At 53.0% G+C, this 21,573-nt stretch overlaps 7 protein-coding genes across 7 annotated transcripts; 4 read left to right on the top strand and 3 right to left on the bottom strand.

Annotated features, from left to right (window-relative positions):
- Positions 1–617: 617 nt before the first annotated feature.
- GUITHDRAFT_102945 (hypothetical protein) lies at positions 618–2,111 on the bottom strand (the record flags this gene model as incomplete). Its single annotated transcript, XM_005838603.1, has 12 exons — positions 618–719; positions 766–885; positions 950–980; positions 1,025–1,098; positions 1,153–1,276; positions 1,342–1,419; positions 1,569–1,649; positions 1,697–1,725; positions 1,770–1,818; positions 1,866–1,960; positions 2,016–2,058; positions 2,101–2,111. 12 exons carry the CDS (start codon positions 2,109–2,111, stop codon positions 618–620), a joined length of 837 nt encoding a protein of 278 aa, XP_005838660.1.
- A 947-nt stretch (positions 2,112–3,058) lies between these two features.
- Positions 3,059–4,269, top strand: GUITHDRAFT_65938 (hypothetical protein; the record flags this gene model as incomplete). The annotated part of the gene is made up of 5 exons (XM_005838602.1): positions 3,059–3,669; positions 3,717–3,827; positions 3,869–3,923; positions 3,969–4,040; positions 4,174–4,269. 5 exons carry the CDS (start codon positions 3,059–3,061, stop codon positions 4,267–4,269), a joined length of 945 nt encoding a protein of 314 aa, XP_005838659.1.
- Positions 4,270–4,533: 264 nt separating this feature from the next.
- Positions 4,534–6,241, bottom strand: GUITHDRAFT_102943 (hypothetical protein; the record flags this gene model as incomplete). Its single annotated transcript, XM_005838601.1, has 7 exons — positions 4,534–4,608; positions 4,653–4,967; positions 5,017–5,316; positions 5,362–5,824; positions 5,879–5,915; positions 5,964–6,148; positions 6,189–6,241. The coding sequence occupies 7 exons, from the start codon at positions 6,239–6,241 to the stop codon at positions 4,534–4,536; spliced, it is 1,428 nt and encodes a 475-aa protein (XP_005838658.1).
- A 1,170-nt stretch (positions 6,242–7,411) lies between these two features.
- On the top strand, positions 7,412–11,510 carry GUITHDRAFT_134562 (hypothetical protein; the record flags this gene model as incomplete). Its single annotated transcript, XM_005838600.1, has 12 exons — positions 7,412–7,808; positions 7,856–7,956; positions 8,050–8,085; positions 8,227–8,974; positions 9,271–9,374; positions 9,496–9,602; positions 9,648–9,810; positions 9,873–10,020; positions 10,202–10,287; positions 10,476–10,559; positions 10,648–10,698; positions 11,274–11,510. The coding sequence occupies 12 exons, from the start codon at positions 7,412–7,414 to the stop codon at positions 11,508–11,510; spliced, it is 2,262 nt and encodes a 753-aa protein (XP_005838657.1).
- Positions 11,511–12,740: 1,230 nt separating this feature from the next.
- Positions 12,741–15,898, top strand: GUITHDRAFT_161587 (hypothetical protein). Its single transcript, XM_005838599.1, has 11 exons — positions 12,741–13,248; positions 13,565–13,666; positions 13,720–13,754; positions 13,804–14,038; positions 14,086–14,169; positions 14,215–14,376; positions 14,424–14,614; positions 14,663–14,804; positions 14,854–15,040; positions 15,088–15,160; positions 15,208–15,898. Exons 1-11 carry the CDS (start codon positions 12,970–12,972, stop codon positions 15,833–15,835), a joined length of 2,118 nt encoding a protein of 705 aa, XP_005838656.1. The 5' UTR covers positions 12,741–12,969; the 3' UTR covers positions 15,836–15,898.
- Positions 15,899–15,951: 53 nt separating this feature from the next.
- On the bottom strand, positions 15,952–18,629 carry GUITHDRAFT_134560 (hypothetical protein; the record flags this gene model as incomplete). Its single annotated transcript, XM_005838598.1, has 15 exons — positions 15,952–16,046; positions 16,093–16,144; positions 16,192–16,225; positions 16,279–16,331; positions 16,379–16,445; positions 16,501–16,541; positions 16,594–16,641; positions 16,682–16,852; positions 16,900–17,061; positions 17,120–17,230; positions 17,271–17,396; positions 17,446–17,556; positions 17,589–17,675; positions 17,723–17,767; positions 17,814–18,629. 15 exons carry the CDS (start codon positions 18,627–18,629, stop codon positions 15,952–15,954), a joined length of 2,019 nt encoding a protein of 672 aa, XP_005838655.1.
- Positions 18,630–18,885: 256 nt separating this feature from the next.
- On the top strand, positions 18,886–21,200 carry GUITHDRAFT_134559 (hypothetical protein; the record flags this gene model as incomplete). Its single annotated transcript, XM_005838597.1, has 16 exons — positions 18,886–18,942; positions 19,227–19,253; positions 19,299–19,340; positions 19,400–19,432; positions 19,481–19,545; positions 19,592–19,674; positions 19,719–19,858; positions 19,911–20,015; positions 20,307–20,416; positions 20,460–20,575; positions 20,624–20,662; positions 20,711–20,745; positions 20,794–20,832; positions 20,884–20,932; positions 20,979–21,106; positions 21,150–21,200. 16 exons carry the CDS (start codon positions 18,886–18,888, stop codon positions 21,198–21,200), a joined length of 1,119 nt encoding a protein of 372 aa, XP_005838654.1.
- Between the last annotated feature and the right edge of the window lie 373 nt (positions 21,201–21,573).

Genomic DNA, 21,573 nt, shown 5'->3' with positions numbered 1-21,573 from the left:
CACTTCGCTTGCCAGCCAGAGTGAAAGAATCAGAGCATGAAACTCTTGCTTGCGCTGAGGATCTTGCTGCCATTGAATGCTTTGAACCTGGTTGGGAACCAGGAGAGCTTGAATGTGGGACGGAAAGAGCAGGTACCGACAGCACGGGCAGAGCCAACAAAGAGAGGAGGAGGAGGAGGAGGAGGAGGAGGAGGAGGAGATCAGGAGCAAGAAGACAGAGGAGAGGAGGAGCAGCAGCAGCAGCTCTACGTGCACGACAAGAACCTGTGATACATCCCATCCATTGCGACTTCACACTCTGAGGCAGACTTGGTCTATTGTGGTCACGTAACACATAATCTATTGCTGTCATCTTATGACAATCATATTCGAAGAATTGAATCACATGTATAGTGACGAGGGAGTTTGATTACTGTGAAACATATTCAAGTATTGACGAGGGAGTTTTATTACTGTGAAACATGTTCAAGTATTGACGAGGGAGTTTTATTACTGTGAAACATATTCAAGTTTGAATTCAAGTTCATGCTGTCACTGATGTGAGATCGAAGTTTGATGTTTGAGCAATGAGCTGCAAGGATGATTGCTTCGGACAAAGTCGTACGGTAGTACCTGATTCACCTCACGCCTGCTCTTCCTCGCAGGAGCAGGAACACCCCGCTGGCAAGAAGGGCGAGCGCACTTGCTGCTACCACGAGCTGGAGCTGGTTGCTCCGCGCCTGACGGAGTAGACTCATGCAGGAAGGAGTAGGAATGGAGGCTCACCAACGGTCTCACCGCGACCATGCGGAGGCAGGGGGAGGGAGTGACGGGCTCGAAGCTTCGAACGCCCTTGTTGATTCTGACCATGGGGATGTTCTCTAGAAAGACCGTATGCAGCATGTCCTAGAACGACAGAGGTGACGAGGAGGCGTCAGAGTCGAACATTCTTCCTTCCTCCACCCATCACCTGGATCATCCACCCACTCTCCGCGCAGAACCTGTTCATCATCGTCACTTGACGTGCGCCATCCTCGGCACTCACAGCTCGTTGAGATGACCCTCCATCCATCGCAGCCCCCGACACCAACTTCTTAGTTGACTCTGATTGCAGACGACCTGGCGGGAGGACAAGGGGTGAGAAGAATGCGAGGCCCGGCAACACGTGCGAACCAGGAGGACAAGAGCTCCGCCGGCCTCCAGCAGGGGCACGATGTTCTTGATGTAGTCGTTCTGGGTTTTGGGATCAAAGCACTGGAGACATGCTGAATCCAAGATGGTCTGAAACTTTCGACCGCTGGGTGACAATGAAGATCTTACGGAAGCTGCGGCAGGGCAGAGGAGGATGAAGAGTCGAGTTACCTCAAGACGCTCTTGTCCAAGTTGAGGGCGTCTGCCTGAAAGAACTCACACTCGCTCTCCACTCCGCTCTTCCTGGCCCTGAGGAAAACATCCGAGAATACTCAGGCGGCAGAGAGAGCAGCCAGCAAGCTCCGTGCCTGTCCTTGGCTATCTCGACAGCTTCTGCGCTGAAGTCGAAGCCTACGACCTTATACCCTTTCTCTTCGAGACAGTCAGAATCGAGTCACACAGCAGAGGTCAAGCTACTGGCAAGGAAAATGGCGTTGTCTCCGAACCCGCATCCTGCATCCAGCACCACCCCCTTGAACCTGTCAGCAGCATCAGAGCAGACGTGACAACGAGGAGACAAACTGACAGCCCCTCCCGCTCTGCGTCCTCGAGTGCCTGAAGGAAACAATCATCTCCTCTCCTCCCTTCAGTGTCCCTACAGGTTGCGGTTTGCGAACGTCCCAAGGAATTTCCTTCCCCGAGCGATACCTGAGCACGAGCAGGATCAAGAAAGCTCGACATGAGAAACGTCTGACATCTCTAGAATGTGCTTTTGCGAAGTCTGGAAATCCACCTTTGACTCTTTGGTGATTCCCAGTAATTTGCTGAAATTCAAGTAATAATTTGCATACTGTAGCACACGATGTGTCAATCAACACATGAATGGACACATGAACGTATCTCACGTAGAACATTCCTCCCGCAGACGGAAAGAAATGAACAAGATAACTGCAGAAGAATGTCAACAAGACCATAACCTCTCGATCAAACCTCAATTTCATCTTTCATCATTTCACGGCTTCTTTGTCCGCATACCGTGTTCATGTTTGCTCAATCCAACTCGTCTTCCCTCAAGCTGCTGCATCTCCCATATGTTTCACGTGATTTGATACATCCACATCACCCAACCTGCTCTCTACAGTCTCGTACAACTACCTCATCGTTCCCTTTTCTCTTTGACGCTACCTTTTATCTCGTCTTGTTCTCCGTGTGGTTGAACGTTGGTCTATTCAGTTTCTCGCTGCATCTCTCAAACATTTGCAGTCCTTCCATCCCTCGCCAAATATCTCCTTTGCTCAACTCTTCTCACGATCCAACTCACTGCTTTTCTGGACTCCTCTCCATTTTCTTCCCATCTCTCTCCTCTTCCCGTATCGAAACCTCCCACCCACTTCCCCTCCCTCACGTACGTCTCCTCTCCTCTGTTCTGTCCTCTCTCCTCTCTCCTCTCTCCTCTCTCCTCCCTCCTCTCCTCTCTCCTCTCCTCCCTCCTCCCTCCCAGCCATTCTCTGTCGCGTCTCTTCTCGTTTGTCGGAATGGCTTCAGGGATTCGCTTGGGATTGAGTTAACTTTACTTGGTACTTTACTTTACTTATCTCTGAGTATGGGGGGGGATGAGTGCGACATGGCACACATAAAGGCGCTTCTGTTCGCTGTCGTCATCCTATCCTCCTCCTCGACCGCCTCCTCCTCCTCCTCCTCCTCCTCCTCCTCCTCCTCCTCCTCCTCTCTTTCTTTGTCCTGTCACTTGCCCCTTGCATCCTTGCTCCTCTCTCTCTCGTCCCCATCGCTCGCTCTCAGTCCATCAACTAGCTTGTTCTCCTTCGCCCACGGTTCTTCCCTGCCAGCGCGAGGTGGCAGCTTCACTATTTGTTCGCAGAGTCTCACACAGCAACGTCGACGTGATCAGACGCTGAGCAGCAGGAGGTCGCGTTGCATGGCATTGAAGATGCAGGCTGAAGAGAGAGATTTGGACGAGGTGAAGTACGAGGAGGAGAGGGCGAGACTGGACTCGCTAGCTCGGGAGCAGATGAAGAAGCAGATGGAGGAGAGTATGTCAGAATTTTCTCAGCTCAGAAATCCTTGGAAGTGGGAGATCAGGCAGAGGGTCTGGGGGCTCATGGAGGAGCAGGACATAGCGCGCGAGCCTCGACCAGTCTTTCACAGGATCCCAAACTTCGAAGGAGCCGACAGAGCAGCCATGCAGCTCTGCAGCCTCAGCGAGTTCAAGGAAGCGAAGGTGGTCAAGGTCAACCCCGATACTCCGCAGAAGGAAGTGAGATATCGGACGCTCATGGCGTCCAAGACCCTGATGACCCCCCAGCCTCGCCTCCGCACAGGCTTCTTCTCCATCCTCTCCCTGGATACGATCCCCCGCGATCAGGTGCGCCAGTGCTGCACGTCCGTCGGGGTGGCCAAGTACGGAAAGCCCCTCACGACCGAGGACGAGATCAAGGTCGACCTCATCGTCGTCGGATCGACTGCAGTGTGTCCTCGGACTGGCGCGAGAATCGGGAAGGGCGAAGGGTTTGCCGAGCTTGAGTATGGAATGTTGCGCATGTGAGCAAGCGAACAAGCGACGAGCTGTTGTTGACCTCTGCCACCAGGATGGGAGCGATCGACGACAACACCTTGGTTGTGACTAGTGTGCACGACGCGCAAGTGGTCGATGACATCCCGTCCGAGGAGCTCCTGAAGCACGACGTTCCTGTGGACATGTAAAGCTTGAGAGGTGAAACTGCTGCTGACCTTCTCTCAGTATCTGCACCCCCACTCGCATCATCCGTATAGAGAATCGTCGTAAGAAACCAGAGGTGACTTTCAAAGTCGCTTGCTCTCGTCCGCTCATGGAAGGCCAGGGGATCTACTGGGACTTGCTCAGCCCCGAGAAGTTGGCACAGATCAAAGTTCTGCAGCAACTGAAGGCGAAGGTGATACAGGCCCTCTCTCCATCCCTCGTTTTATCCCTCCACCCCTCCACCTCAGTCCACCCCTCCCTCCCTCCCTCCCTCCATCCCTTCCTCCACCCTCCATCCGTCCCTCCCTCATGTGACGGGGTGGCAGATCGAGGAGGAGACGGGAACTAAGCTGCCAACCGGACCGTCGGAGAAGCTGCCTCCCCTCGCTGCTAGGAGTGACGCCATCAGACGAGGGTATTGAACCTCCCGCTCTACCTGGATTTTGACCGGGTGCAGGAATCGGGGAAGAAATAATCGAGGAAGAGGGAGAGGAGGGAGACGAGGCCAGGCATGATACGAACGAGATGCGTGCACAAGGGTCGTAGATCAGGAATGGGCCATGGTTGAGGGCCCCTCACGGTCTCTCCTGATGCTTCCTTTCCTCTCATCTCTGAGTCTTGTTTTTCCCACGATCTCACTGCCCAATAAAGGCTTGCAACTTCACAAGCTGTAATCTATTCATACATCATATTCCTGACAGTAGTCGGTCAATCGCTGCATCTATATTTCCGTTTGTTGCTTGAAGTGCTGACAAGTTCGCCTGCCAACACGAGTGACAACACCTTCCATACTCGCGCATCTCACCTGTTGATCGCTGAAGCCCATGTCCCTCAATTTCTCTAGCTGTGTACGGAATCTCTCCTCAGGGGGAACGTTTGATGGAGGATTTGCTTGAGGAGCAGGGAAACCACCAAATAGATTCGATTGGCCGAAAGCAGAAGGGTTGAAGGATGGCTGCTGACCGCCTTGCATTCCCCTCATAGCTTGCTGCATCTGAATCATAGACTGAAATGTAGCAGGGTCACTCATGCGCCTCAATACTTCCGGATCCTGAAGCATAGCTCGGGCTTGAGGATTAGCGTCTAGCATCTGTTGAAGCATTGGATTGGAATTCATGATCTGGACGCATTTTATCAGGAAGGTGGACAATCAAAGAGAATATTTCAACCTGCTGCATCATGTTGGGGTCCGACATCATCTGTTGGATTGCAGGATCGTTGAGGGCTTGCTGCATTTGTTCCAGGACCATCGGGTTGTTCAACATCCCTTCCATATCTCCGCCGAACCCTCCCGGAGCGCCCAACCCGCCCAACCCGCCCAACCCGCCCATTCCTCCACCCATGCCCATGAATGGCGAGTTACCGAATGCATTGGAAGTGTTGTTTTCGTTGGAGGTGCTCGCTGTGCTTGGTGCTGGCGCCCAGGGGTTGGGCGTTGCTCCAGTGGGACCAGTAGCTGTGGCTGATGGCTGAAAAGGAAATTAGAGAGAAATATTCAAGAAGATAAAGAATACCTGAAACAATTCCGCAAATGGATTGGATGGATCCGGTTTTGCAGCAGTGTCTTCATTCGTAGCTCTTGATCCAGCAATAGCAGCGTTTGCCATCGGCTCTTGGAAATTATGGTACATTTGTCGGAGCATGTTGAATCCCTCAGGATAATTCTCAATGTTACTCATCGCTCGATCGGCTGTCCTCATCATCTCCCTCATCAGCTCTGGCGATCTTGCAGCCTCCATGGTTTGCCTCAGGATCGCTGGGTCGTTCAGGACATGTCCAATCTCTGGGTTTTGCTCGATGATTGCCTGCATTTGAGGGTTGTTCTGGATGAGCGATCGCATCAACTCAGGGTTGTTCATTAACGACTGCATCATGGGAGAGTTCATGACCTGCTGCATCATCTGAGGATCCGACATCATCTGCTGCTGCATGCTCTGCATGTTTGGGGCGACTCCAGGAATCGACGGGGAGGTGGAGCTGGGGGAAGAAGCAGACGGGCTGTAGGTCGGATGACTGCTCTGCGAAGCAGACCCTTGCACCAGGTGGATGGTATGCCCGTCTTCAACCGCTGAGAGAGATACCGTCAAGGCGATCCAACATCAAGACAGACACTTACAGTACGACTGCAGCGTGTTGCCGTCTTTCAACACATGACCCCTGTAGATTAATCGCATTTGTTCCGGTGAGATTCCACTTTCAGCTTCTAGCAGTTTCTTGAGGTCAGCTACTGTTTTGTCCAGTTCGACGTTGACGTTGATCTTTGCTCCTGTCGAGCACTTCACGGTTATACTAACCATGCTCCTGCCATCCAGAGTAAATCATCCACTGGCACCTTCGCGACCTGAAATCCCCCAAGGGAACACATAGCAACACACACTGCACAGCAAGAGACATGAACAGATGTGTCAGGCAAGCCCTGCTGGTAACCGATGTCGAGTTACATCGCATTATCATGAATGTCGGCAGGTTAAAGAGGGCACTTTGTTGGAACAGCTCCATTCAAAGTACTCCCCGAATCTTTTCAAGTCGTCAAAGATCTTTAAAGAGTTGAGAATCTGTCTCTATCCCTATCGCGAAATTTTTTCAGCTGATAAGTGTAGCTCTGGCCTACATCGGTCTCTCCTTCGTCATATTTTTCTTCCATATGCTGGTTCGCCTTCTCCTCAACATACGCAAGCTCCTGTCTTCTTCTCTTTCTCATCACATCTTCATCTCATATTCCTTGATCCTATTTGCATTTCACAACAAAATTCTTCTCCTCCCATCTCCTCTTCTTCTCTCTTCCTCTTCCCCTTCCTCCTCTTCCTGATTCACAGTGCGCTGCAAGCCATGACATCATGAGAACAGTTTCACCCTACCCACCCTGATGCAAACTGTAGCACCCTACCCTATTATCATGAGTATATTTGGGAAAAAATACCCCTATTTTTGTACCCTTTCTGAGTACCACCCCTCATGTTTCTAAATGGACAGGTCACTGTTGCTTCGAGGAACGATGATCGTTGCATGTAACGTGGACGTTACATGCATAGAAAACTGTAACCGTCACAAAGGTTTTACACATGTTTTCAAATTTTTGAAAATCGTGGCAGGGCAAACATGGCATGTAAGAAACGTAGACAGGGCTGTCAAGAGGAGCGAAGGAGAGAAGAGACCATGAGAAACATGTTGCAATAGTAGAAATGCTCTCAGTGCAGATCAGTGATACACAGATTTCTTGCTTACAGTAACAAGTGTAATGCACCACGAGAGAGGAGTGTAGATTTGAACTAGGGCGAGCTTTGTACATGGTGATAGGACTTGGAAGATTTCTTATATTTTGATGTGCATGTAGAGGGAGGGTTAAAGAGCAACATTTGTAACCTGTGAAGAACTCTTTATATATCAAATGTTTGTTTCATTGCAAGGTGTTGGCTGACTTTGCCGTCGTCACGCCTCGTTTTCTAACATGTCTTGACAGGGTCATGGTTGCAAGGTTGTGGTCGTAATGTCCTTCATACGTGAGGAGAAGCTCCTTTGAACTTCGTGATTGAGGGTCTGTCTCCGCCCACTCATCAGTACAGCATGAAGCTTAATCGCGTCATTGCAAACGTTCTATTGAAGGTTTTCGTGATCTTGTTGCATACGGATCCCTCCCTCCCTGTTCACTCACCAGCTCGCTGTGCAAGATACAGCCTCATCAGGCTGAGAGGAGGAGCAGTGACACGGATGGCAATTCGCCGAGGTGTGACGAGGAGTCCAGTCGTCGAGGGTCCTCGGCTGGTCAGTGGGAGAGTCGCAAGAGCAGTGAGACCCAAGAAAGCTGGAGGACCGCAAGGCGAACAGGCTCAGACTGTCCCTAGCACGACTCCTCCTGCTGTAATTGAGAGCTTGAATGCGGAAACCAGACAGGATGTGATGGCCAGAAGATCGCGCAAGCGAGGTCGGAGGATCGTCAATCGAGCGAAGAGAGTTCGGCCCTGTAAGTGCTCTTGTTGTATTTGAGTTCGGGTAGGAATGGCCTTACAGCCTTTGTGCGAGTAGTCGCAGAAGCGAACGCGGTTCCTTTACAAGCGCAAGATACCCAAGGAGAAGCTGTAAAGGAGGAGGACTTCGATTCTTCACTGGAGGTCTCTTGCCCCGTGCACTTTCATCGGTTCACGTCCTCCAGGTTGAAATCACTCAGAATGACGTCGACGAGGATCACAGCGACTTGTTTTCAGCCTCTCACCTGCAAGAAGTCAAGGAAAGAGAAGTTGGTAAGCTCTGCAAGGGGACTGGCTGATAGAGGAGCTGAAGCATGTGGAACAGGAAGAGCTCACCTCTCACTTCGCTCCCCCCGCTCTCCCCGGGTATGCCTGCCCGATGTCTTATGTGTTGTTAGAGTGATTCCTTTGCAGTCCCCGATCATGATCGAGGCCAGGAGAAGAAGCGAATCAGAAACTCTCATCAGCTCTCCCCTCCCCCCTCCTCCCTTGCTCGCCTTTCGCAACCAGGAACAGGACGAGCCAGCTGTCGAGGGAATCAGGATTGAGGCATCGAGAGGGGAGGAGGAAGCTGGACGGGTCAGCGAGGAGGAGAAAGAGCGACAAGCTCAATCGAATATTGAAAGCTTTGTGGGGCAGAACGAGATTCTGCTGGAAACGCTGGGAGAAGAATCTGAAGCAGAGAGGAGGGGGGAAGAGAATGAAAGCGCCGGAGGTGAACAGGGGCAAGTAGAGAAGGCAGCTGAACAAGAAGCTGAGGGATGGGAGAACATCACTGCCGAGGATGGAGGAGGAGACGGACGAGCAGAGACAGCCAGCAAGGACACTGGGATGGTTCTGGGAGAGGATTTGTTCGAAGAGGACAAGTCAGAAATTGGAGCAGCAAACGGTGAAGATGTCGGGATAGAAGAGTACAAGCCAAGTGCTGCAGAACTCAACTTGGAGGTTGGGGGCTCGGAGGAGGAGCAAGGGGAGGAGGCAGGAGAGCAGGAGAACCTAGCGTTAGATCCTGTCATCAAGGACGTGGAGGCAATGGAGGAGGAGGCTCGTCGACATGAGAAAGAGTTTGAACTGAAAGATGAAGTTGAGGAGGAGAGAGGAGCAGGAGGCACAGATGAAGACCTGCTCAGCTCAACGGGGAAGCAACTGGTCGCATCAGCTGGTGAGAGAGCAGGGATGTCAGTGGGTGGGGAGGAAGAAAATGGAGGAGTGCTCGCCCTCGAGGATGCAGGGGACCAGGAGGAGACGAAGAAGTTGATCCATTCCTTGGTACTTCCTCTCCTACTACTCCTCGACCACCACTCAAGTATGAGTCAAACGTCTACCCCTCCTCCATCCCTGCCTGCAGCATCTTGCGAGCCTGACCAAGGTATTGCCTCGCTCCTCCTCGCTGCTGATTCCTCCTGGTTCCTCCCCTCAGTCATTTTACCTTCCTCCCTCCTTATGCTCACTCTCCAGGTTGTCCTGCGTCTGACCCGATGGACTGCGAGCCTGAGGATCGATACTCCCCGCAGCCGACGACTGCTGGCTGCTCAGGAGATGGGGAAAGAGAAAGCTCGGAGGTCCTCCACCTCCTCCTCTCCTCCTGCATCCTCCTCCTCTTCCTCCACCTTGCTGACAGCTCTTCCCTCCTGCTTCTCCTCCTTGTCTGTTCCTCATCTCATCATAACGTTTGTTCTTCAGCTCTCCGTGCACTGGAAGCAAGAGGAAGAAAACATCCTCGAGATTCTCTCCCTCGCCAGAGCCGCCCTGCGCGCGGGACAACCCGATCGCGCGTCATCCTCCATAAGGTCCTCCTCCTCCTCCTCCTCCTCCTTCTGACATTCGGAGGTCAGTGATGGGCAGCAGCGCTTGGAAGACGCGAGGAGAAGGCTGGAGCTCGAGAAGGCAGCAGAAGTTGTTAGCAGTAGGCGAGCAGAGCGGGTCGAGCTGATGCTGGAGGAGGCGCACGGGCAGCTGATCTCCCTCGAGCGACTGTCATCAATTTGCTCTGCTCAGGTCAGGAAGCGGAGGAGGAGGAGGAGGAGGAGGAGGAGGAGGGGGAGTGACGAGAGGAGCAGGCAAGGGAGCGGCGGGTGGGGATCTCAGAGTTTCACCGAGGAAGGATGGCGTTGGGCTGCGGGCAGCTGGAGGAGGCGAGGATGCACCTGACGACAGCGACGGAGGCGATGGAGGAGGCGAGGAGGAAAAGGAAGACAAGAGGAGGAGGTAGATCGAGGGGACGGGGAAAAGGAACGGAGGAAGAAAAGGGGGAAGAAGGGGAAGAGGGGGAGATGAAAGAAGTAGAGACTGAGATCACCTGCATTCCCTTCCTCACCCCAAGATCACCGACAGGAAGTACGTCTTGTCTGTGCCTGTGAAAGGAAACAGAGTGACAACCGGGCAAGAGGAGGAAGGGGCGGGGGGAGCTCGAGGAGCGGGGGGGAGCAGGAGGAGAAGGAGGAGAAGGAGCAGGGGCAGGGGCAGGGGCAGGATGTAAGCGGGAGGTGGCGATGATAGAGAACAAAAGGTGGAAGGGACGGGAGGAGAGGGAGATAGACGGGAGGAATACAGGGAGAAAATCATAAACATGTCGACAGTCCAAGGACCGATGCCTTTGACCTGCCGGAAAATCAGCGAGGAAGCCGAGGAAAAGGGAGAGCATGGGATGAGAGCAGGAGCAGGAGCAGGAGCAGGAGCAGGAGCAGGAGCAGGAGCAGGAGCAGGAGCAGGAGCAGGAGCAGGAGCAGGAGCAGGAGCAGGAGCAGGTAGAACCGCAATAAGGGCACGGGCGAGCTCCTCGTCGTCCTTCTCCTCCAACCCCTGACATGCTTCAATCCTCTCGTTGCTGCTCAGCCTCACTACCTCAAGCTCGCCATTTTCAAACTTGCAGGCAAGATCGCGGACGTAAGATGCCTACAACACTTTTTACCATCCCCCCCCCCCCCCTGCCGCCTCCTCCTCCTCCTCCTCCCCTTCACCATCGCCACCATCATCATGTGTATCATCAACTCCATCACCATCACTATCACCATCATCATCATCACAATCACAATCACAATCACCATCATCATCATTACCATCACAATCATCGTCGTCGTCGTCGTCATCATCATCATCGTCATCATTACCATCAACATTACCATCACTATCACTATAATCATCACCATCACCATCACCATTTCCATCTCCATCTCCATCATCATTACCCATCACATCATCACCACCATCGTAATCATCCTCATCCTCATCCTCATCCTCATCTTCGTCTCCATCTCACCTTAGCTCGCGACAGGCCTGCGGATCGAAGCTTGTCTTCGTCGAGCTGCAGGACAGCAGCAGGAGACAGCGACGAGAGAGCAGCGGCGAGCTCCTCCTCGCTCGTCACGGGCGTGCAGGACAGGAGCGACACAAATCGCTTCCAGATCGTCGCGGCTGCTGCTCCTGCTAGCTGTTGGTAGACCTGCAAAGAGGAGGGATAGGAGGACGAAGTGGTAGAGGAGGTGGAGGTGGAGGAGGTGGTGGAGGGAGAGGAGGAGGTGGTGGTGGTGGTGGTGGAGGGAGAGGAGGAGGTGGTGGAGGGAGAGGAGGAGGTGGAGGAGGAGGAGGAGGTGGTGGTGGTGGAGGAGGAGGAGGAGAAGGTGGTGGAGGGAGAGGAGGACGAGGTGGTGGTGGTGGAGGGAGAGGACGTCAAACTTCAGCAACACTTATGCGATTGAGCTCACAATGGCCTTAGCGAGCGAGATGAAATGGTTCGAAGCTCCTGTCTTCTTCTCCTCCTGAAGAAACGGAGGGCAGCCGTATTCCTGCTACCTCGTCATGCTGGGACCTGCAGCAGCAGCAAGAGCAGCAAGAGCAGCAGCAGCAGCAACAAAGATCTCACCTCAACCTCACGAAGTAGTCCATTCGCTGTCAAATGCTCAATTCCTGCGCTGACATCCCATCCCAGAGTTTCACAGTCTCTCAAGCATATTGTACTGCTCATATATCAACAGAGTAGAAGCAGGAAGCAGGGGGAAGATAGTTGAACTTAAGGGAAAGGCAAACAAGACAAAGAAGGTGCAGGACGAAGAGGATGAAATGGGTTGAGGGTAAATAGCGCACCTTGGAGCAGACACGTTCTCATCTTCCTTTTTCCTGCAACAGATGAAGAGGATGAGACCAGTGGAGAAGAAAGAGAAGAGGATGACCTCGGTACCTTCTGTAACAACAAGATCAAAACACGAATGAACAACACACCCTCCCCATCCTCTCCCTTTTGGCCCCCTCCTCCTCTCACCCATCTCCTCTCATCAGATAACACCACACCTCCTCCTCCCGGTCAGACATCTCCGCACCTTGATAGCGTTCGCCGACTTTCTGCTACGGAAACAGATCTCTTGAGCCTTCCTCTTCGCCATGTGCGCTGTTGTCGACCAGAGGAATAGAGAGAAGAAGCAGAGAACGAAAAGCTTGCAGGAGCGAGAGGGTGGCAGCCTTATGAATCAAGTGTGAGAAATTCTTGTTGGGAATGAAAATGAAAAGAAGATAGACTCGAGGGATGGGGGAGGGGAGGAGGAGATCAATGGGGAGAGAAAGAGACTCTTCTGCTCCCCTTGCTTCCATGTTGCTTCTTACATGCCATAGATGACACTTTCTTCTCATAGTCTCTCCTTCTTCCTCCTCCTCTCCCTCCTCTCCCTCCTCATCTCTTCTTCTCTTCTCCTCTTCCTCCCGACAGGAATCCTGGCGCTTTTCTTAGGGAATACACCTCGGAACGGGCGGCTCCGGGCCAGCTGCCGGGTAAAGTTACAAAAAAGAACAGAGGACAGATCGGACACTATTACCACTCTAACCAGGCTGGGTATGACCCCACTCTCTTAGGTGATATGGACCCCTGGTTCCCTCGTACAGTTACAGTTAACGCATGTGGCTAATACAGTTTAACGCATCTCATCCTCCTCGATCAGTGGAAGCGCTTGTTGCCCTGCATCATGGCATGCAGGCGGTGAGGCGGCAAGTCAGGGAGGGAGGGAGCAGAGAGGACATGGCGTGAACAACAACGAGCGATCAGATTAGCGAGAGATAGAGAGAGATGGCAGTGATGAAGCTCACGAGGAGACCAGGAAGTCGACAGTGAGGCGGCAGTCGGATCACTAGCGGCAGGGCAGAAGCGTCAGACAGTTTGTACAAGTCGAGATGTCTCGACCATCATCAGCCCACAACGTCACGAGGAACAACAGCTTCTCCCTTGACTTTAGCCTGTGCGATCCTCCCGTCGACATCCTCCCTCCTTCTCCTCCTCGCTCCAAGAGCACCATCCCGCATGCCCCCTTCCTGTTCACCAACCTCGCCAAGAGCGCTTTCCTCACTGTCAAGTCGGAGAGGCCCGAGAGTGCGGAGTATTCGAGTGGAAGAGACCGAGGGGGTTCACAGGCTGGAAGCTTCTCAATGGGACGACCTCGAAGAAAGTTCGCGGTGAGACTAGCTGACATGCTCCGCAAGTCGTGGTGTTTCATTGTCTTTCTTGTCTTTCATTGTCTTTCTTGTCTTTCATTGTCTTTTCTTGCTTTCATTGTCATTCTTTTTTTTTCAATCTATTTCGGTTCCTACATTTTATTTCATTCCTTTCATTCTCATTCTCTTCTTTTCTTGTCTTTCTTGTCTTTCTTGTCTTTCTTGTCTTTCTCATCATTCGCTGTCGTCCTGGGTTTGTTTTGTCTTTCATTGTCATCGGCGTTGCAGTGCTCGAGCTAGCCATGGACCTGATGTTTGCCTGCTGATGTTGTTGCAGATGAAGGGCGAGGGCTCGATCAACGATCGCTCCTTCAGATCAGGAAGAGACTCAGCGCCACCATACACGTCATCCTCTTCGATGCCCATCAACTTGATGCAGGTGACTTGATGAGATGGAGAAGATTCTGGTTGCTGACCGATGCCTGTGTGAAGATTCTCTCTCAGAGTAAATTCAAGAGAGTGGGCAGGTACTTCCTTTGCTTCTGATCGTCGCATGTCTCCTCACTTCAACCGCAGCAGTCAATCCAAGATGAGCAACAGCAGGTCCTTACACAAGAAGCCAGAGATCAGAGCCCTGGAAGCGGAGCAGCGAAGTATCGAAGCTGAGCAGAAGGCGGCGGAGAGGCAGATGTTTGAAAAGCACAAAGAGGAGGCCGTCGAGTACAATATGCAACTCACAAAGCAGTACAACGACCTGAAAAAGCAGAGGACGGATTTAGAGAGGCAATATGCCCTGCTGATCGACAGAAAGGTGTGTGCTTCTGTGAGCATTTGAATCAGTCACTGTTTGTAATTCAGGCTGCAATCGATGCGGAGGCAAGGAGTGAAGACAGGAAAAGCATTTTGCACAACGAACACAGGATACAGGACCTAGAAGCGAAGGTAATTTCAGGTCGTGTCGTCTCATGCTCTTGAAATGTTGAGCAGCTCGAGTACTGGACTGAGGCGTTACGGGAAGAAGAATCATACACCAAGACGCTGCTGCACATGCAGACAAGATGCGCGTCGGAGAAGCACTCGAGAGACATTGAGACGATGAACTTCAAAGACCTGCTGGACAACCACGACCATGACATCCGAGCGTTGCAAGTGAACGACTCGTTGCTGACTGCTTTCAATCGATAAACCTGCTCCAGGTCAGGCTGCAAGAGGCCAAGAATGAACGCGACGCAGCGGAGCGCCAGGTGTCGGACTACTACGAGCAGATGCAACTTTACAGGGAGAGGAGGGAGGAGAGGTTGGCAGAGCGAAGAAGAAAAGTGCAAAAGATGCAGCTCAAAGACGAGGCGTTGAAGAAGCTGATCGCAGAGGAGGAGGAGCTCGCCCGGTCTGCGTATCTCTTGAGCTGCTTCAGTTGTGACCGGGGGGTTGGCAGGCAAAAGAACCTACAGGACCTGGCTGCCAACAAGGAGGCAGTAGCCCAGCAGCGGCAGAAAGACAAATTCCACTCCAGGCTAGAGGATGCGTTCCAGAAGATGATGAGCATCTCCGGGATACAAACGCTGGAGGAGCTCCAGGTCAGCTGTCGGGTTGTCTTGCCTCGAGCCTCATCCCCACCTGTCACAGGACGCGATTCTGAATCGCGATCAGAAGCAGCAGCATTTTGAAACGCTGCTGGAGCACAACAAGAACCGAATCGACGAGCTCTCAGACCTGAAGCGTGAGCTCGAACAAGAGCTGATGAAGATCAAGTACAGCGGAAGTGCCAACGATGCTGAGCGAGAGGAGGTCGAAGAAGTGATTCAACAACTATGTGAGTCCAGATGTATCTCGTTGACCTGCTGATCGTGATTGTTGCAGCGAATATGCGACGAAAGATCGGGGACATGCAAGCAAAACAATTGTTTCTCGAATCTTTGCTCATCAAGATCAGGTATTCTCTCCCCTTGACCCGTGCTAGTGCTGATTTCTTGACAACAGATCTGGGATGGAATTCCTGGCATCAAAACTTGTTCATATTGAGGTGGACAGGAAGTCGCCGAAAGACGAGTCGATGGTGGTGGTGTCGCAAGTCGATTTGAACGCGTCCTCGGAGGAGACCAGCCTGCAGTGGACGGAGATGCCGTCCAACGTGGAGAGCGCGGGAGACTTGAGCCTGAGCCAGGTGGTGCAGGGAGGCAGCTTCGAGGAGACTCTCAACGACCCCGAGCACATGCTGGCTATGAAGAAGGTGGAGCACCCGAGGTTCGGGGTCGTGGCGATACTGTTGGAGACCTCCGACAAGCTGGCGAACGTTTACAGCTACCTCAAGAGGGTCCAGGGAGAAGTTCCGCCTCAGGAGGAGGCGAGCATCAGGAGCCTCAAGGGAGCTCACGAGATGCCGGTGGGGCTGATAGACCTCAAGAACAACTACCGCCTGCCGCTGTCTCGGGTCAACCGCAGCCCCAGGAGGGCGCAGGAGGAGGACGACCATGCGGAGACGGATGACCGCAACGCGATCAAGCTGAAGTCGGAGAGGATCGTAGCTCGAAAGAAGAGAGAGCTTGCATCTCGCTTCGATGAGTTCGGGAATGAGATTGTGGTAGAGAGCAAACCGAAGAAGAAGTGAGATAGTTACACATGTACCATACCTTTAGACCTTCATTAACAACTTAAACTTCTCCGTCTATTTACAGCCACCTCTTTTATCCTCGATGCCCTCCTGCAGCACAAGCAGCTCCTCCTCTAGGTCACCTTCTTGCTCAGCTCGGTCGTCGACGTGCATCGAGAGATGCCTACTGGATTAAGCTCCATCTGCGGAGGGTACGCGCTCACGTATCCTGCCAACCGCATCAGCTGCAGGGCTTGGGAGGGAGCGGAGGTCACCCAAGGAAGGCTTGCCTGGAGTAGAAGGATGAAGCACAGGGCTCTTGTTTGCCTGCTAGTCGACATGAGAGGACGGGAGGGAGGAGGAGACGGGCTTACCTGCCCGTCCATCTTGGTCACGTTCCTCGTCCTCCTGCGGTCGTAGCGGTCAGAGGAGGCCAGCCAGCGAAGGGATGGAGGACGCACGTGAACATCTCGACGCCCATGAGCTCCTGCACCACCGCAGCCTCGTGCGCCTCCTGCAGGAAGAGATCACCCTAGCAGCCGAGACGTCAGCCATGTCAACCTTGTCAATGTCAGCTGGGGATGCTCGTGGGCTCTGGAACTTCTGTGAGGCTCTTCCTCCAGCCTGGCTGTTCCTATCATGAAGCAACTCAGGGGGAGGAGGAGGATCGTAAACAGCCTCACCGGAATTCATCCTCGGCTGCCACAAACTTCTCCTGCTTCCTCTGAGGGACAAGGGAAGTTACAAGTCGGCAGGAGAAGGGGCGGGAAACTCACGATCCTTCGCTTGCACGCGTGTCCGAGAAGGACGAGGTACAAGTTCATCTAGAGGGGGTGAGGAGAGCAGGAGCAAACTTAAGATCACCTTGATCTGACAAAGGACACACCACCACACGACTCCGAGGGGCACGAGCACCTTCCAGTTCTGACGGATGGCTATGATGTGCTCGGGGGTCAGCGTGTGCAGCACCACCCGGGTGAAGACGCAGGCGATAGGGAGGGAGACGAAACCCACGTGCTTGGCGACCCTGTGAGGCTGAGCTGAAGGTGAGCTGGGAAACTTTGAGAGGGGAGAAGCTGCACCTGCCGAAGTCGCCAGGCGTTGCAGATGTGCTCCCAGATGACATCTCTGTACCTGTTGTAGACATCCGGCTCAATCTTGTTGAACTTGGTGATGAACGCGTGTTTTATCCAGTCGACTAGAAGTTCTGTGCACCACACTACTACCACCATGTTGCCCCAGTCCTGCAAGTCGTTGCAAGTCAGAGAGACAGTGAAGCGCATCTATCCCTGCTATGTTCACCTGCAGCCAAGCCTTGTTCATCAGCTTCCCATCCACCACCAAGTTCTGCAAAGTGACAAGGCTGAGACAAACGACCATCTGGAATCTTTCTACAATGTCTGCGCAGACAACCTAATAGAAATGAGAACAGTAGGAGAGAAGATCGTCGCACCTGTAGCAACGTGCTCTCATCGAACTTCTTGAAAACATGCCCCTTAAGTTCAGTGAAGTTGTTGGCGACCAGGAGAGTGATCAGTGCATTGTTCTGCGAGTTGATCGCAACGTTCAGAGTGACAACCTGCAGTCTGCAGCATCAACAGCCTTCAACGATGACATGCACGGGCTACCTGAACAAGCAAGACAACAGAGTGTACGGAGACATAGGCAACAGCAAGCAGGGGATAGACCGCACGGAACTGATAGCTTCTAAAAGCAGCAGAGTATCTTCCATTCTCCTTCTGGTGGATCAAGTAAGAAGTTCCAACACAACCTCCTCCAGCCAACTTGCCTGCGCGCTCCATATCGAGAGCGTGTCAAACACGTCCTGTCCTAGCGAGTAGAGGAGTCGGTCGAAGACCTGAGAAGAGGTCAAGATCACCCTAGGGGTCAAGAGATCCAGCGAACCTCGAGCACGTTGTAGATCACGTAGAGTTTGATGTAGGATGACATCTAGTACAACAGTGAGCATCACGTCACATCTTCTCTGCCGTCTCACCTGTCCTCTGATGTAGTGGTACAAGAAAGAGATATCTACTGTTAACAACACAGCCAGCGAGCTGAACATCAAGCAAGCACGGGAAACATCATCCAGGATCGCGACAGGACGACTGCATTGCAGGAAGGGGATGAAGGAGCACACGTAAGCGACCACCGCCGAGATCGTCCTCAAGGGTAGGAGAGTGAAATTGAAGAGGAAGGAGTCTGCACAGACAAGAAAGCCGATGGACAGCGTCTTCTCAAGCTTGAAAGGAACTTTCATGAAGGGAGGACATTGCGGCGTCCAGTCTTCGTTGACCTTAGGGAAGAACATGTCTGGTGTTGCCTCCTGGAGCTCACTCTCAACGACCACAGGAGACACCTCGCCCAGCACGTATCTGACAAACCCTCTAGACCCCTGCGCGAGGTTCCTCTTGTCGCTGCTCCTGGGGCTCGAGCTCATGATGGCCCGCTCCCGAGGTGAGACTGAAGAGTAACGCTTCGCATCAGCCTCCAGCACTTTTGGAGGTATGGAAGAGATCCTCGTCTCACGATCTCGCTTCTCTGTCTGTACACTGACCTCCTCTGTCCTCGTCCTTCCCATCCCCTCGTCCCCTCGTCTCGACCTGAACCTGCACGTTCCCTGCTCCCTCGCTCTGTCTTGAGGAATTTCAAGCTCATCGGAGCTGACCATGGCCGAGGATGAATCATCCTCGAGGCCATTGTGAAGAACATCAGCAAGTGGAAGGCTTCCGCCATTCTCTCCTCCCCCTCCTCTCCTCTTCTTCCTCGCACCCTCCTCGCCGCTCGCCGCTCGTTTCACCCCCCGCACCATTGCCGAGACTGAGGCAGACCCGGAAATCCTTGGGACTGATCCGGCTGCCACAAGGGAACGGGTGGGGTAGGGGTGGGTACGGTACCAGGTTCAAATTTGAATTCTTGGTTCCACCACGGGTGGGTCAGAGAGGACAGGGAGGCATCCCGTCCTCAGAAAGCTTAATGTTGGGGTGGGGTCATTGAATGACGAGGGGTGGGGTACCCATGCGGGGTATTTGTAAAGTTCACAACAGGGTGGGGTCAAGGGGGCGAACATGGTCAAGGTTTCGGTTGACCTGATCGGACGATGTACGACACAGAGAAAGAGGAAGGTAAGAGGAGAGAGGAGAGAGGAGAGAGGAGAGAGGAGAGAGGAGACAGGAGACAGGAGACAGGAGACAGGAGACAGGAGACAGGAGACAGGACAGGAGAGAGGAGAAGAGCAGGTAAGAGGAGACAGGAGATAGGACATAGGAGAGACAGGAGAGGAGAAGCAGAGAGGAGAGGAGAAGGAGCGAGGAGAGGAGAAGGAGAGAGAGCAGAGGAGAAGGAATGGAGCTGAGCAGTGTGTTATTACTGACGATCCTCTTCTCAATTGTTTTTTCACTACTGTCAGGGCGAGGATGAGAACGCGTTTCTCAAGGTTGGTGTGTTGCGATGGCATGAAAGAGAGCTAACTTGCTTGCAGCGACTGACCCACATCAACCTGAGCGATAAGAAGATAGAGAAGGTTTGACATGATACCGCATCACTCGTATTCTTAGAGCTAGGCTGAACTTTCATCGATAGATTGATGGATTGGAACATTGCACCAGCCTCCAGGTCGGTGTTGACCAAGCTCGTTGTAGTGCCTTGATTTTGCTGCTGCAGTGCCTCTACCTGTATGAGAACAAGATCAAGAGGATAGAAAACCTGTCCTTCGCTCTCAACCTCACGTGAGCGCTGCATGTTTCGCTTCCTGGAAGGTGATGGTTGGTCCAGGCACCTTTACCTCCAAGACAACTTCATTTCCAGGATAGAAAATGTTGGCATGCTCAGGAATCTTAGGAAGTTGTTCATTGGGGGTCAGATAGCCTGCAAACTCTGTTCCCTCCTAACTTAGCGTCAGGGAACGAGTTGACGGAGATCAGCGGTTTGGCCTCCTGCAACTACTTGGAAGAGCTGCACTGCCAAGCGCAGAGACTTCCAACAGATCAATGCCTGACGTTTGAAACTGCAACACTCCACGCGGTCTCTGGATCTCTGCAGGTACCTGAACAGACGTGAGCTGGTTTAGGTCAAGCGTGAGCTGGTTTGCCAGGTGTTCAACATCCAGAAGAACAACATCAGTCAGGTCTCGCAGTTTCGCGTGCTCCGATCCCTCCAGCGCTTGGACATGTCGTGGAATCACATCTCAAGCTTCGAGGTGCGTTCAGCTCACCCCTTCCCTCGTCCCTCCTTCCTCCTCTTGCTTCCCTCCTTCGCTTCCTCCCTCGTCTCCCTCCTTCCCTCCCGCCTCACCCTCTAAAGTCAAAGTCTTCCTCCCCCATCTCATTTTCCCTCCCTCCCTCCCTCCCTCCCTCCCTCCCTCCCTCCCTCCCTCCCTCCCTCCCTCCCTCCACTCCACTCCCTCCCTCCCTCCACTCCCTCCCTCCACTCCCTCCCTCCACTCCCTCACTCCCTCCACTCCTGTCTCGATCTGAAAGTTGTTGTTCAGGAAGTAGGCACCATTCTTGGAAATTCCGCTTGTTGCGAGCTCACAACCTTAGAAATGAAAGGCAACCCCGTGACCAAACAGCACAAGTTTCGTGACTTTGTCACATTGATGTGAGAGGAGGAGGAGGATGTGTCATCACTGACTGTTCTACAGGTCATCGACAGTCAGTATGCTAGACGGGAAGGAGATAACCAAGACAGAGAGACAGTTCTTGATCAACAGAGAGGCAGCAAAGGCCCAGGCCCAGGCAAGATATCATCAGAGAAGCAGTGAGCCTGTCACATGATCAAGTCTCTGGTGTTTGACGTTCTCGGCAGATCTCAACAATGTTTACATGGACAACCAGCAATCGGAAGGTATGTTACTTCTTCCTCCTCTTCCAGCCTCTTATCCTGTTGGCGCAGGCATGAGGGGACAGGACATGATGGAGCATGCGCATGTGACATCTTTGACTCTTTTCTTCGACCTGCTCTGACCGTGCGATCAGAATGAAACCTTCGACGACCGTTACCACGAGCATGACGAGGTTTGACATCCCTCGCGACCTTGTCAATAGGTTGTCAAATGTTGTCAGCAGATGCTGGGAGATCAGCTAGAGCCGCTGGTGGAGCAAGACTCGGCGCAAGGTCGCAGCACTGGAGGCTGAGGGCCAGGAGCTGACGCCGTGAGCAGATTCTTACCTGCAGCAGGAGGAGGAAGGGCAGGACGACTTCGTGCAGGAAGACGACGGGCAGGACGACTTCGTTCAGGACGACGACGGACAGGAGGAGGACGGGCTGCACCCTCTTGAGGAAGCTTCGGTATGAGACGGTGAAAGGGAAGAGGCTGCTGACGCTGGTGCAGGGAGACTTTGTGCCAGACAACGCCGATGGCGAAGACCGAGAGGAGGTGTAAGGAAGAGATAGATTGCAGAGGTTGAAGATGAAGATGTAATGTAGAGTAAACTGAACTACCTGTACCTGTACCTCCTCTGCCTCCTCCTTCTAGTCTTCCTCGTCTGTTTGCAGCATGAACCCCAGTTCGACCTGTGCTGCTTTGAATGCAGCTGCTCGCTCTCTCTGTCGGCGGAACAACCTCCTCTCTACGACATCGAAACCGAGCTTGGTGAGGATGCCGATGCCGATGAAGGTGGAGATGGAGATGATGGAGTAGAGGAGCGGCTTGGAGATGATGGGACTGGGAGCCAAACTTGCGATGAAGTCGCAGGAGCACCAGCCGGCATCACTGAAACCCATGGTCAGGCGAGTCAGAGAAAGGAGCCATATAG

The sequence above is a fragment of the Guillardia theta genome (assembly GCF_000315625.1).
Source record: "Guillardia theta CCMP2712 unplaced genomic scaffold GUITHscaffold_11, whole genome shotgun sequence".
Lineage (NCBI taxonomy): Eukaryota > Cryptophyceae > Pyrenomonadales > Geminigeraceae > Guillardia > Guillardia theta.
Note: the sequence above shows the minus strand (reverse complement) of the source record. Positions and strands in the feature narration are given on the sequence as shown.